The 14,770-nt window shown below is 42.9% G+C and overlaps 2 protein-coding genes across 2 annotated transcripts in view; both read left to right on the top strand.

The window, feature by feature from the left end:
• The first annotated feature begins 6 nt into the window (after positions 1-6).
• Positions 7-12,599, top strand: TMEM222 (transmembrane protein 222). The gene is made up of 6 exons (XM_034413591.3): positions 7-211; positions 3,130-3,214; positions 4,544-4,575; positions 6,284-6,380; positions 7,082-7,212; positions 9,076-12,599. Exons 1-6 carry the CDS (start codon positions 63-65, stop codon positions 9,161-9,163), a joined length of 582 nt encoding a protein of 193 aa, XP_034269482.1. The 5' UTR covers positions 7-62; the 3' UTR covers positions 9,164-12,599.
• Positions 7,116-14,770, top strand: part of LOC117663423 (trophoblast glycoprotein-like) — a 32,096-nt gene continuing 24,441 nt past the window's right edge. The window contains exon 1 of the mRNA XM_087876938.1: positions 7,116-7,212. The gene's annotated coding sequence lies outside the window, so the exon portion shown is untranslated. The remainder of the gene's footprint in view (positions 7,213-14,770) is intronic.

The following is a 14,770-nucleotide window of genomic DNA, read 5'->3' as shown; positions in this document are numbered from 1 at the left end:
AGGAAGTGACGTCATTCAGGGCAACAACAACTCCTCCTCCTCCTCCTCTTCCCCTCCCGGTGATGGAGGAAGAGGAGGCCGCGGAGGGGAAGATGAAGCAGTTCCACGGCGCTGTGGCGGTGGGGGTCGGCGGGTCCCTCGGGGCGGCGCTGGATCCGGAACGCAGCCGCTTCCCCTACTGCGTCGTGTGGACGCCGATCCCCGTTCTCACGTGAGCGACGGTCTCCTGCCTGAGGGGCTGCTGGAAGGGGGGGGGGCAGCGCAGGGCTGAAGAGGGCGAGCCGGTGTTGGGGATGATGGGTCGGGGAGTCGACAGTTCCTGCTGCTTTTGCAGGAGAACCCGGTGCGGTCTCTCTCTCTCTCTCTCTCTCTCTCTCTCTCCCTTTCCCTCTCTCTCTCTCTCTCTCTCTGGAGCAGTGTTTCTCAACCTTGGTAGCTTGAAGATGGGTGGACTTCAACTCCCAGAAGCCCCCAGCCAGCAACGCTGGCTGGGGGCTTCTGGGAGTTGAAGTCCACCCATCTTCAAGCTACCAAGGTTGAGAAACACTGCTCTGGAGCCACCCAACAAGGTTGTGAGGTGAGGGAATCTCGCACGCACCTCTAATGGTGGTGGTTTGTTTGTTTCAGAGGTCTTCAAACTTGGCCGCTTTAAGACTTGTGGACTTCCAACTCCCTGAATTCTGGGAGTTGAAGTCCACAAGTCTTAAAGTTGCCAAGGTTGGAGGCCCCCGCTCTATAGAGTCTCTGAAGAGCCTAGTATGGGTAAGGATAGGGCATGCCATCTTTCTCCAGTGCCAACTTTCCAGCTGTGTGGAATTTCACTGTTAACATTTTTTTACTGTCCAGTTAGTGAAATGTTGAGACTCTTGAGATGAGTGAGTGGAGTGGGAGACATTATTTTTCCTAGGTGCTTAAAAAAAGAAGACAACATTTCCTTTTCCTTAAAAAGAAGTTCTGATTTGTTGCCCCTTATGCACATGGGGAATATTTCATCGTAGTTGAAATGGGATGTCTGTTCTAGAAAGTTAGAACTGGATTGTCTCGTTCCCCCTTCATTCTGGGATGGGAGCTAACGGGAGGAGTCCAGGCTGGAGAAAGTAAAGTAAATGAATTTGGTAAGAAGGTTTACCTTACAATACCTGGTAAATATAGATAAGATTTGAACTGTAATTCTCAACCTTCCTAATGCCGTGATTCTTTAATACAGTTCCTTATGTTATGGTGACCCCCAACCATAAAATTATTCCTAAGACCATCAAAAATATGTGTTTTCCGATGGTCTTAGGCAACCCCTGTGAAAGGGTTGTTCGACCCCCAAAATGGCCGCAACCCACAGGTTGAGAACCACTGCTCTAGAAAGAGTGCAGAGAAGTTCAATAAGGATGGGATGGGATGGGAGTTGTGATTGGACACACAAGGAATTTGTCTTGGTGCCTATGCTCTCAGTGTACATAAAAAGAAAAGATACATTCATCAAGAATCATAAGGTACAACACTTAATTCAAATTAACAAATTAACACTTAATTTGTCATAGGATACAAATAAGCAATCGGGAAACAATATCAATATAAATCGTAAGGATGCAAGCAACAAAATTACAGTCATATAGTCATAGGTGGAAGGAGATGGGGTGGTGGGAACGATTGGAGGATAAAACACATGAAGAACGATTGTTGGAATTTGGTATGTCTAGTCTGATGAAAAGAAGGACTAAGGGAGACATGATAGCAGTGTTCCAATATGTCAGGGCCTGCTACAAAGAAGAGGGAGTCAAACTGTTCTCCAAAGCACCTGAGGACAGGACAAGAAGCAACGGGTGGAAGCTCATCAAGGAGAGAAGCAACTTAGAACTAAGGAGAAGTTTCCTGACATAACAATTAATCAGTGGAACAACTTGCCTCCAGAAGTTGTAAATGCTCCAACACTGGAAGTTTTTAAGAAGATGTAGGATAACCATTTGTCTGAAGTGGTGTAAGGTTTCCTGCCTAAGCAGGGGGTTGGACTAGAAGACCTCCAAGGTCCCTTCCAACTGTGTTATTCTATATTATATTACTAGGTAACATCATCAGCAGGATTTTCTTGTCCTATTCCTCTTTAGCTTACACAGGTAGAGTCCTCTACTTACAACAGTTCGTTTAAGGACCGTTCAGAGTTACATGGTACTGAAAAAAATGACTTACGACTGCTTTTCACACTTAAGACCATTGTGGCATCCCCGTGGTCACATGATCAAAATTCAAAAATGCTTGGTAGCTGACTCATCTTTATGACCATGGCAGTTTCCTGGGGTCACGTGGCACCTTTGGCAAACTTCTGATAAGCAAAGTCAATGGAGAAGCCAGGTTCGCTTAACAAGCGTGTGACTATCTTAACAATTGCAGTGATTCACTTAACAACTGTGGCAAGAAAGATTGTAAACTGAGGCAAAACTCACTTAACAAACGTTTCACTTAACAACAGAAATGTTATGCTTAATTGTGATCGTAAGTCGAGGACTACCTGTAAATGTCTCATGTGCGATGAGCATTTCTATCGGCTGAGGTACTTGGACTTTAGCATGGCAGTGGCAAGCTCCAATTAGGACCGAAGAAGATGGTTTTGTTTTCTTCCATCCAGTTATTCTCTTATACACAAACACCCCCCACACACCTGGGGCTAATCGATTAAGGAATTAAATTCAGATTTGAAAAACTGAAGAAAGTCTTAAGGGCTCCCTCTCTCAGAGCCACGATTTTGATTGAAATTAAACTTTGCATTGCTGCTGCTGTTGCTGCAAAAATGAGATCTGAATATTAGTCTCTGACACTGCATCTAAGGTAGCAGGATTTGGGGCGCACCTCTCATTGTATCCTAGAAATATTCTTATCTGTGTTTTTAATATATTTATACAGAACATATGTATATATGGGAGCAGGATTTGTAAGGGAGTTGAGTTGTAGTTTTGCAGCTAGAAGGATACATTCTTGGTTAAGAGCAAACATATTTAACTTCTTTTGATTTTTTTTGTCCATTTTCATTCTATCCAGTGTGACCATGGACGACCAGTTCTACAGATTCCTGACAGATTACAGTTTTTTTTTTCAATGTGAAGAAAGAAATGACTCTGAATGCTTTTCTTCTTTCTGCAGATGGCTCTTCCCGATCATTGGCCACATGGGCATTTGCACTTCTGCAGGAGTCATCCGAGATTTTGCAGGGCCTTACTATGTCTCTGTAAGTAGAAGTTTGTTCCTCTACAACAGAGTTTTCCCTTGGCAACTTTAAGAGTTTTGGACTTCCAACACTCAGAATTCCCTAGCTGGCATCCTTAACTTCACAGACCTTCAAGCTGCCAAGATTGAGAAACACTGTTCTGGATAATAAATAAGAAAGATTTAAACTCAGCCATTTTCAGCTTAGTACCTCTGTATGTATGGGAATACAATTCTTTAACATTCTCACCTGATGGTTGTGGAGGGCACCAGAGAGGGAGGAGGAGAAAGTGTCCTCACTTATTGCATCACGGTATGGCATGCCGGTTTGACAGCCGCGGATATAAAAACATTACAGAAGGTGGTGAGCACAGCACAAAACATTGTGGGCTGTCCCCTGATACCACTAGATGACATCCTAGGGCTCCCTGCCTTAGAAGAGTGAGGAAAATCCTCAGGGATCACTCAAACCCTAGTCACCATTTCTTTATCCTCCTGCCGTCGGGAAGGATATATAGAAGCATAGGCAGACGCACAAACAGGCTGAAGAACAGTTTTTATCTGTGGGCTGTCAGACTCCTGAATGAGAAATAACATTATAACTTCATAGTATGATGGAATGTGTAACATGTTCACATTGGTACAATAGGACTGGGGGTTATTAATATGATTTATTGGATTAAGGATTTTTTGTCTTCACTGTGAGTTGTATTGTGTTGGGGGATGCATTGAGGGAGCTCAACCAATCTCATTGTACATATGTTGTGCACTGACAATAAAGATTTGAAATTTGAATAAATCCTCACCCAGAGAAGGTTAAAGAAGTGAATTGTGTCTTGTTTCTCAGCAGGAAGACAAATTGGATTTGGAAATTTTGTTTGAGTTTTGACACTGCATGTTGTATAGGCTTAACTTTTGCAGTTGATAAACTATGGTTTATGACTCCACCAAGGATAGTTTATTCAGTAAACCATGGTTAAACAGTTTAGTGTCATATACATCATCTTGTGCCATATCCATCATCGGATGTTGGCCATCCTATTTTTATCAACAGCCGCACAAAAAACTGCTGCTGAGTTTTGTCCAAACCAGCCCCTTAGATTTTGAAGCTATGATGTTCTTCTGCCTGGACCTCATTTGCCTTCAACCTTTCTCTGGAGGATTAAGTGAAGTATGCCATATTTTTCTGGGTGTCGCATCACATGTCACATGTGATATACGTGGTCAGTGTAAACTCAGTACAGCTAATTTTGGAGGACATAAGCAGAACAAACAATGTTATCACAAGTATAGCTGATTTGGTAACTGAAATGTGCTTTTCCTTTTTTCTTTTGTTCCCTATCCTCTTTAGGAAGACAACATGGCTTTTGGAAAGCCTGTGAAGTAAGTGTTATTTCCCCCTCCACATTTTAATTTGCAAATGTATTTTTGTGGCTGAAACAGAACAATAGATGCCATATTCCAGTTAAGAAGACAAAAACAAAGATTACAGTTGGCTGTTGGAGCATGCACCAATAAGGCAACATAACATTAAACCTCTTTGTATTTACAATCATCTGAACTTCTAATCTAATCAAGCTTTCTACTGTTAATGAGTGAGCTGAAGTTAATTAATGATCCAAGTAGCTCTTCTGTCTATCCAAATGTTGGTTTTTCTCTTATGTTAGCCCTGTCTGCTTCCATCTGACACCTCTTTTGTGGGAACCAAAACAATGCAGATTTTAAAGTTCCATAAACTGGTGCAAAAGAAAGGGAAATTAAGATTAACATTCAGTGTATGTCTACTCAAAAATAAATTTTGACTTTGCTCATGCTTCTAGGGAATTTATTCCCTATTAGATAAAAAAAAAATCTTAAAGGAGTTGCCACTATCAACCAACCAGACTGTTATTTACTGTATTTTTCAGAATATAAAACACACCAGACTATAAGATGCACCTACCTTTTTTGGTGAGGAAAACAAGAAAAAGAAATCTGCCTCTGCCTCCCAGCAATTTTGCCTCCTAGCAGAAACAGCCTGCTTTACTTTCATTTTCGTTTTCAGCATAGCTTGATTAGCACAAGGGAGAAAAAAATCTGCTCCAGCAATTTACCTCCTTGCAGCAAGCAGCAGAGGCCCGCACAGAGCAAAAAAACTGAGAGTCAGGAGGCTGATCCAATGAACTTGTGCTAATTAGGCTGTGCTGAAGCTGAAACGAGCTGTTGCTGCTTGCTGCAAGAAGGTAATTGCTGGGAGGCAGAGGCCAAAGGGTGGGGGCCAGTGGATGGGCGGGGCTACCTTCGGTGTATAAGACACACTTAAATTTTCACCCCCTTTTAGGGGGGAAAATGTGCGTCTTATACTCCGAAAAATACAGTACTATTTTAATTATGTCTCCTGTTGATGGATTTTGATTAAGGTAATTACTCAAGTTATCTTGGCAAGAGTCTTAATTCCTTGAAAATTCTGCACTCAATTTCTGAGATTTCTTGAGCCTTGAATCATGTATCTTCAAGCTTCATTTGCAGCTCTAAGGACTAGAAATACATATACAGTAATATTTCAGCAGATGTTCAATTAGATCCTTAGTGATACTTTCACCAGCCATGAAAGTATGCCATGAACTAAAAATTACAACCAAAATTGAGGCCAAAATTTCTGTTGCTAAGTGAGACAGTTAAGTGCTCCGATTTATGACCTTCTTTGCCATAGTCATTAAGTGAATCACTGCAGCTGTTAAATTAGTAACACAGGGGCTAAGTGAATCCGGCTTCCCCATTAACTTTGCTTGTCAGGAGGTCACCAAAGGTGATCACATGACTCGGACATGGCAACCGCCAATAATACATGCCAGTTGCCAAGTGTCCAAAATTCGATCCCATGTCTGTGGGGATGCTGCAACAGTCGTAACTGTGAAAGCCATTCGTAAGGGCCTTTTTTCAGCGGTGTTGTAGCTTCAAACGGTCCCTCAGCGAATGGTTGTAAGCTGAGGACTACTTGTATTTGGAATTGTGCTATTTAAATATTTTAGTAACTTTTCAGAAGGTGAGGTGTTCCATGTGATGAAAGCGGGAAAATAATTTTGATTTGCCCTCCCCCCTCTTCTGTCAGATACTGGAAGCTGGATCCCAACAAAGTCTATTCCTGTGGTCCCAATGCTTGGGATACAGCAGTACATGATGCCTCTGAGGAATATAAGCACCGAATGGTGAGTAAAGTTCGGTTTTCAGTTTAAGCTTGAGGACGTCTTCTGTTGTGTCCCGCCGGCGGCCAGCAGAGCTGGCAGCAGAGTCAGACAGTGAGGAGGTTGAGGAGGAACATGGGCCAGTCCTGGGGGCTGGGGAAAGCTCGGACGAGGGCTCTGCATCGGAGGCAGAGAGGGAGATAGACATCAGTGAGGCAGAGGAACAGCTGTAGCTCGTTCCCAGTGTGCGCATGCGCAGAGCTGCCAGAAGACAACTCAGAAAGCAGGGTCGACTTGGGAGTAACTTGGAGATGATTGGCCCCTCCCATAGGAAACAAAAGAGGAGTGAACGGGAAATGGGATTTTGCAGGAAACAATTAATTTGTTCGGTAGTTTCAAAAGTGGAAAGTTCTGTTCGTGACTCTAAGAGACTATGCCAAGTTTTGCCTTACTCTGTGTTTGGAAACAAGTTACGTGGCAGCTTGCCAAACGAGATAAGGTGTGTTGATAAATATTCCTTTGAAAAACTGTTTGGACAAACTTTGCTGACTGTGAATGAAAGTCATGTAAATAAAAGAGGTTTTGTCCGGACCAATTCCCGCTTTCTGTTTTTTAAGGGAGCCTAGGTCAGAACATCTTCTCTATCTAAGTACTGAGTATGTCTAGAGAAGATATTTGAAGTAGAGATATCTTCAATTGTACATTTTTTCCCCTCTCTCTTATAGCATAACCTCTGTTGTGACAATTGCCATTCTCATGTAGCTCTAGCCTTAAATCTCATGCGATATGACAACAGTACTTCCTGGAACATGATCAAACTTTGTTTTTTCTCCTTGCTGTATGGAAAGTATGTAAGGTGAGTAGAAAACTCCGTTGCTTTTGTATCTTTGAGTAAAAGAGAGAGAGAACATTTTAATCCAGAGCTTGGTTCTCCTTTAACATCTCATGTATGTAATAGGCAGATAATTTTACGTCCCTTGTACCTAGATGCTTTAGATCAGGGGTGTCAAACTCACAGTGTCACGGCATCGTTACGTGACATTTTTTCCCCTTCGCTAAACCGGGTGTGGGCGTGGCCAGCACGTGACACATCCGGCCCACGGGATGGGAGTTTGACAGGCCTGCTTTAGATCCATTGATGCTTGTGGTGTAGAGGTTTTTTTCTCCCCCATTGCAAATTATTTGTACAATCCCAAATTTGCACATCCATTTATTTATTTATTTATTTATTTATTTATTTATTTATTTATTTATTTATTTATTTATTTATTTATTGATTGATTGATTGATTGATTGATTGATTGATTGATTGATTGGTTCGATTTATATGCCGCCCTTTTCCGGAGACTCAGGGCAGCTTACAATGCGTTAAGCAGTAGCCTTCATACTTTTGTATATATATTTTATATTGAATGTCTATTCTTGTACTGCTATACGTATAGGATTAGCAGACACAGTCCAGTAGGAACTTCTGCAAGGTTTTACAAAAAAGCCTCTAATGCTTCCCAATTTGCATAGTTTATTCTTATGGTAATGTGGAAAGTCAGAAGGTTACACAGAACCAAGTGCAATTGACACTTTTTGCCTTCTGAGACTGCTTACGCTGTTATGTCAGTAACTTTAAGGGCTACTAACTTCACTGTTTTTTAAGAGCTTTTTAAGAGGTTGCTGAAAGCTAGTTCAGTGTCTGGTCTAAGTGTTTGCAGATGCATTGTGCTAGCTCGTTATGATGTAGAAAATAGTACCATTAGAAGGAAGAAATAAGTCTCTTTTGACAAAATAGCATTTCTCAACCTATTGACTTGTTGACCCGGATAGGCCATTCAGAAATGGTAACTATTATTTAATATTAATATTTAATTTAATATTGTTCGTGTATTAAATATTATTGCATAGCTTTACATTGTGCTACTAAATAGTCTATGAAAGAGAACATTCCTGCCAAAAATGCAGTGACGACAACTTTCAGGCTTGTGAAGTAGTAATAATTGTTTTAATAAAATTCTCAACTCCTCTAGCTTAGAACCTAATTTTTAAAAAAAGCATTCTGAGAGTTTATATCGAATATCAGAATGCAACAGAGATTGTATTTCTTCCAGAAGTCCATTTCCACTTTGCTGAAGCATTCATAATTTTATCAGTGAATTTGACAGATGGCAGAATATCATTTGATTGTAAAATAACAGGGAGTCAGAAAACCTTGGAAATCTACTGTACGTCACCCAGATTGTGCATCTGTGTGGTTACGGCACTTAATATACCATGTACTTTATACTATCTGTATGCCAGTTAAAATAAACAAATGAAGGATTGATTGTTATTACATATGGACCATGAGTGTGAATGGTTCTTTGCCAGCATTTCTTCCAAAGAGTTAGCCAATGAAATTGGCAGAGATTTAAAGAAAGAGTAGGTGGAAACAGGGCTCAGCCAGGATTATTCAGTTAGTGTTTAGGTTTGAAAACTTGTGGACTTCAACTCCCAGAATTCTCCAGCCAGTTATGCTGGCTGGGGAATTCTGGGCATTGAAGTCCACAGCTCTTAAAGTTGTCATGGTTGGACACTCCTGGCTTAATATGTCCCTTTCCTTTGCTCTGTTCTGCTTATTCTCAGCAACCCTTCTTCTCTTTCTATTCCTGGTCCTCCGTGGCTGCACTTCAGTGGCTTATAGGCTCCCCTCCCATTTTGTTTTCTGAAATCTCTTTTCTCTCTTTTACAGCATAGGAGGCTTTGTGAAGACTTGGCTTCCCTTCTTCCTCTTTTTGGGGATTATCCTGATAGTCATCTTGACTCTTCACATACGGTGATGGATGACATTGGTGTGTCCGTCCGTCCACCCACCTTCCCCCTTGTCCCCTTTGAAGTCAAGTGATGGAATCCGTGGCTTTTCAGCCCAGGAAGGCATAGAGAGCTGCATGGTGTGGAAAGCCCTCAAAAAAAGAAAGAACGAAAGAACTCCATTTGTATTTTGTAACAACAACTCTGCTGATATCCCCTGGGATTCTTTGTTTGGATGAGGATGGTTTCTTTCAACCTACTTGACTCGGAACGTTTTGGGATTGGGAAAGGAGGGAGACTCTTGCATTGTACTTCTCGCCTAAACCTTTGTGACCAAAGGTTCCCACATGGAAATCCCAAATAGGGTTTGGGTCGACAGGACAATGAAGGGAGGGTTTCATTAACCTTGGGTGAGATGTCTAAGGAGGGGGGTAACTTTCTCTGATTTTCCCCAGAGGTGATTAATGGGCACTAAATGGAAGGTGGCTATCTTGTAGCCACTACCCTGGGATGGGGTAATATTTGCTTGCACTGAATGATGGGATTTCCAGTGATGATGGTGGCCTCAAACTGGAAGAATGACCCGCTTGGTCTATGCAGGGCTTTCTGTGAGACGAGATTAATTTTAAGTTTCTTCTGGCGCAGAACAGGAGTTTTAACTAAAGATGAATGTTGTTTTCCTCTTAACCCACCGCACAGAAAGTCTGTCTCTTTGTTTGTATGTGTCTTGACTCTAGTCTCCTAGGAACCAGCATTCGAAAGGCAGTTGATCTCAATGGATCTTCGTTACCTTCTTGTCAGCTTAAACTGCCCCCTTGTCACAGACCTGCTAAAAAGAATGTAAACTGCTCTCTTTGAGGAGCTGTTTCTCGAGAATTCTGGTAAGACTTCCTCATTACCCTTATTATAGAATTTATTTCCAAAGCCCTAGCTCTACCTGGGTTCGTCATACATTATACTGTGCCTTGGAAGTCACTGGAAACCTAACCCGCAGCCATTAAAACACTTCATCTTTTATAGCGAGAGTTTGGATGCTAGAAGCCATACCAGCGTCATATCTGCTGTTAGAAAAAATGAATCATTCCTTTAGGGCTCAGCTTTTCCCCTGCTGTGGCCAGGTATCGAAAGAGCAATAGCTGCTCAGATGAATTTTAATTTAATTCGGGCTTACGGCTTTCCTTGCCTGTTGTGTGGAAAAAAAAGGGGGCACCCTCTTCTCTTTAACTGAAGGTGACCTAAAAAAATAATAATAAACCGCCATGCTTTCCTTTCATTTCCACCCTCCTTGTTCCCATGCTAGCCTTCGTCCTTTTGTTCCTCCTGTGGTGCCAAAAATGCGTGCTGTGTACAAGAGAGGCACCTGTGGCTTAGCAGGTCTTGGGGGTCTCCGTTGCATTCAGCCATTTCAAGCATGAATGATGGCAGCTGTAAGAAAACTGATCCATAAGCTCTAGGCTGATTAGAGATCAAAGGTCTTACATCAAAGTGACACCGTGTGGTGTTCCATCAAGCTATTCCTTGGGCTATTTCGCTTACGTCCCAGTAGGGGATTCTAGTTCTTATGGAAATAATAGACTGAATTAATAACGCACACATTACTCAACTTTTTTCCCTTTTTATTCCCCCCCTCCCCTCATAGTGACTTGCCAAAAAAATAAAAATAAAAAAGCTCCAGGAAGCCTAAGCTTTTCCCAGACCTGGAACTTAAAGCCAACTTGTCTTTCTATCATAGCAGTGATCTAAGCTCATCTTTTCAATCAAAACGGAAAGTGCTTTTCTGACATAATATGACTGTACAAGCATTACCAAAATATGAAGCTTGCTGGAGGAGCCAAAAAAAAAAAAAAAAAATCACAGAAAGTGACTGTGGTTGTTTTTTCTCTTCTTTTCTCAACATCCCTTCCTCTCCCTCCCCTTCCATTATTTTGGTCCCTACAGGATTATTTTTTTAAAAGCCTATATTTGTGAACCGGCCAATGAATGATCAATAGGGAGGCTCAAAGGAGAATATGAAGTTGGGGGGGGGGGACTTAAAGCTATGGAAAAGCTAAAGCTGCAGATTCTGATTTTCTTGTTATTTTGCTCCCTTGAGGAAGGATTTCCTAGTAGTCCTAGCCAGTAGAACTACGATTGGAAGCAGTTTCTCTGTTACAAATTGCTACCACTTCTAAATTAAGTTCTTAGGTTCCACCTAACAACTGAGCCACACCCTTTAAGGGAAAGTGGCTTAGGGGTGATTTTACCGTACATTATATTTGCAAATCTGCTTTATTGGGGTTCCAGAGATTGGGGAAAGCCAAAAATAAGTTTGCAGGACCTTGGGTGGAAAAAATGCAGCTTAAGCAAGGCAGGTAGGTAGTGGAGTGCACGCGTTGTAGTCCGATTGCGGTTTCTAGCCTTCGCACAATCCTATCTCAAATATTTTACCCAAACCTACGTTGTCTCCTCCTGTTTAACAGCCGCATGAAAACTACTCATGTTTCAAAATCTACGTTAATGACTAGTTCTTACTGTGTTTTAAAATCTTCTATGGGAAACACTTCTGGGTCAAAGTGATGAAGCTGATGAAGCTGCTTGGATGAGCAGCGAAATGTCTCAAATGAACAAAAAAAGATAATTAGTCCAGTTGCCATAATTCAATCTTCGGACACCTTTCCTTGGATGACCGAGAGTCTTCCTCAACACACTTCTGGATAGGCATTTTGGTGGTTTAAATCTTGATTGGAGCCTGCCTGGCCATGCTTGCAGACAGCCCCTGACTAGCTCTCATTGTGGAGTCAAGAAAAATATATATATATTACTACTTGGTTGAATAGATGTAGTGAGAAACCTGTATGTCAGGATGGGAAATTTATTTTCCCAAGGGGCCACGTGAGAAACTGGGACTGTTGTGGCGTGTGAAACCAGGAGGACCAACACATTATTGTGAAGGTGCAGAGGCACACATACATAAATTGGGAGAGGGGAAATCACTTTCAAAATAAAAGTGATGCAGTTGTATTGTAAGTATGGCCTACACTTATTTACATTTGAGCTCTAATTTCTGATAAACCTCAAGTGAACCAGGCAGGGACAGCCAAAGGGCTGGATGTGACCCAGGGGCCGTAAAATGCCCCGATCTGCTATATGTAGTGACATGATCTGTGAATTCTATATTTATTCACATCTGCCTTGAAGTGTCTTAGTTGTAGGGATTTGGTCCAAGTCCAAAGTACTTTCCGAAGTTTTCACTCATTACCTTTTTTTCCCTTTACATTATTTCATTGTTGTTATGGTCTTCCATTTTGCCTTTTGTTTAGCTTTCTCTGTAAAGCTCCCATCAATTTGTTCGTTCTTTCCTTTGCTGGTGTCTACCTAAAATGGTCTTCTAGTCCAGTTGCTTGATTCCTTTGTAAATACCAAAGTCTGCTGCTGTAATTTCATTATCCCAATGAGGGTGAAAAATAAATGCATTTGTGTACTCCAGCAAGCTGCACTGGCTGTTCTTTCTTTTCGTCCAGGAAGAAGAGAAGTTTGTGTTCAAAATGAGTGACTCAAATATATTTTATGTTAGTTATTTTTAAGTGATTAAAGCACCAGGCTAGAAACCAGGAGACTGTGAGTTCTAGTCCTGTCTTACACATGAAATTCAATTGGGTGACTTTGGCCCAGGAACTCTCTCACTCCAACCCACCTCACAGAGTTGTTGTTGTTGCGGGGAAAATAGGAGGCAAAAGGAGTACTATGTATGTTCGCCACCTTGAGTTGTTTATAAAAATAAAGGTAAGATAAAAATATAAATAAATACATCTGAAATTAGCTATTCTACTCTTTCTGAAATTGAAGAGAAATAGGGCGGGATTACAATTTTTCTTCCCTCTCCAGAATGGAGACTTTCATCCTCTGGAGCAGGGGTCTCCAACCCTGGCTACTTTAAGACTTGTGGACTTCAACTCCCAGAATTCCTCAGCCAGCTTTGCAAAAACCCAAACACGTTCCCAGAAATGCCTCCCTTCCTATGCCCATGATAAATAGCTTTCTGGTGCAGTCAATCAAGATGGGCAGGGCCTTCTCCCGAGAAATCTGGCAAATCTCCATTGCTCTTGTCTTTTCTCTGCCCTGCGTGCTCTCGGATCCATCAAGGAAGACAGCTCCTCCTCCTCTTCACTGACTGTCCCTGCAAGCTGTCCCCAGCCGAAGTTTCCCGTAAATCTCTTTCACCCTGCAGTTCAGTCATCAATTAACCCAATTCCTGACTGCCAGGACTGAGCTCATCCTCCCTTGAGCTGATCTCCGAGGAAGAATCTGAGTCGTCGTCCAAGGGAGATGGGAGACATCACATGGACTATCTGTAAAGAATATCTGTCCTGGTCCTATTAGACCTCTCAGCGGCTTTTGATATCATCGACCATGGTATCATGCTGCACCGGCTAGAGGAGTTAGGGGTGGGGGACACCGTCCTACGGTGGTTCTCCTCCTTTCTCTCTGACCGGTCGCAGTCTGTGTTGACAGGGGGGCAGAGGTCAACCCCGAGGCCCCTTGTATGTGGGGTGCCACAAGGGTCGGTCCTCTCGCCCCTTCTGTTCAACATTTATGTGAAGCCGCTGGGTGAGATCATTCGTGGTTTCGGGGTGAAGTACCATCAGTACGCTGATGATACTCAGCTGTACATCTCCACCCCGGACCACCCCAATGATGCCCTTGAAGTGATGTCACCTGGAGGCCGTGCGGATCTGGATGGGGAGAAACAGACTCAAGCTCAACCCATCCAAGACCAAGTGGCTGTGGTTTCCGACATCCCGATATAGTCGGTGCCATCACTGACTATTGGGGGCGAGTCATTGGCCCCCACAGAGAGGATTCGCAACTTGGGTGTCCTCCTGGACTCACGGCTGTCTTTAGAAGAGCATATGACGGCCGTGGCCAGGGGGACTTTTTATCAGGTCCGCCTGATTCGCCAGTTGCGTCCCTTTCTGGATCGGGACTCGTTAAATACGGTCACTCATGCTCTCGTTACTTCCCGCTTGGACTACTGCAATGCTCTCTACATGGGGCTCCCCTTGAGGAGCACCCGGAGGCTCCAGCTGGTCCAGAATGCGGCCGCGCGGGTGGTTATGGGAGCAACGTGGCGCTCCCATGTGACCCCCCTCCTGCGCGAGCTGCACTGGCTCCCGGTGGTCTTCCGGGTGCGCTTCAAGGTTTTGGTTACCACCTTTAGAGCGCTCCATGGCATCGGACCGGGGTATCTACGAGACCGCCTTCTGATACCAATAGCCTCTCACCGACCAGTACGCTCCCATAGAGAGGGGCTTCTCAGGGTGCCGTCGGCCAAACAGTGTCGACTGGCGGCCCCCAGGGGGAGAGCCTTCTCTGTGGGGGCACCTAACATCTGGAACGAGCTCCCCCCAGAGATACGGAAGATCCCGGACCTGCGCACGTTTCGCCGTGCTCTCAAAACTTTTCTATTTCAGCAAGCTGGCCTGGCCTAACTCCCCTCTTTTAAATTTTTTAAATTTTTAATTCGTGATTTTATAAATTGGGTGTTTTAATCTGTGTTTTTGGCCAAAATATTTAATAATTTTAAGGGATTTTTAATATTTGTATTATCTGTATTTTATCTTGGCTGTTCACTTCCCTGAGTCCTTCGGGAGTAGGGC

Source organism: Pantherophis guttatus, chromosome 10, assembly GCF_059756535.1.
Source record: "Pantherophis guttatus breed Tessera chromosome 10, ASM5975653v1, whole genome shotgun sequence".
NCBI classification, from domain to species: Eukaryota; Metazoa; Chordata; class Lepidosauria; order Squamata; family Colubridae; genus Pantherophis; species Pantherophis guttatus.
Note: the sequence above shows the minus strand (reverse complement) of the source record. Positions and strands in the feature narration are given on the sequence as shown.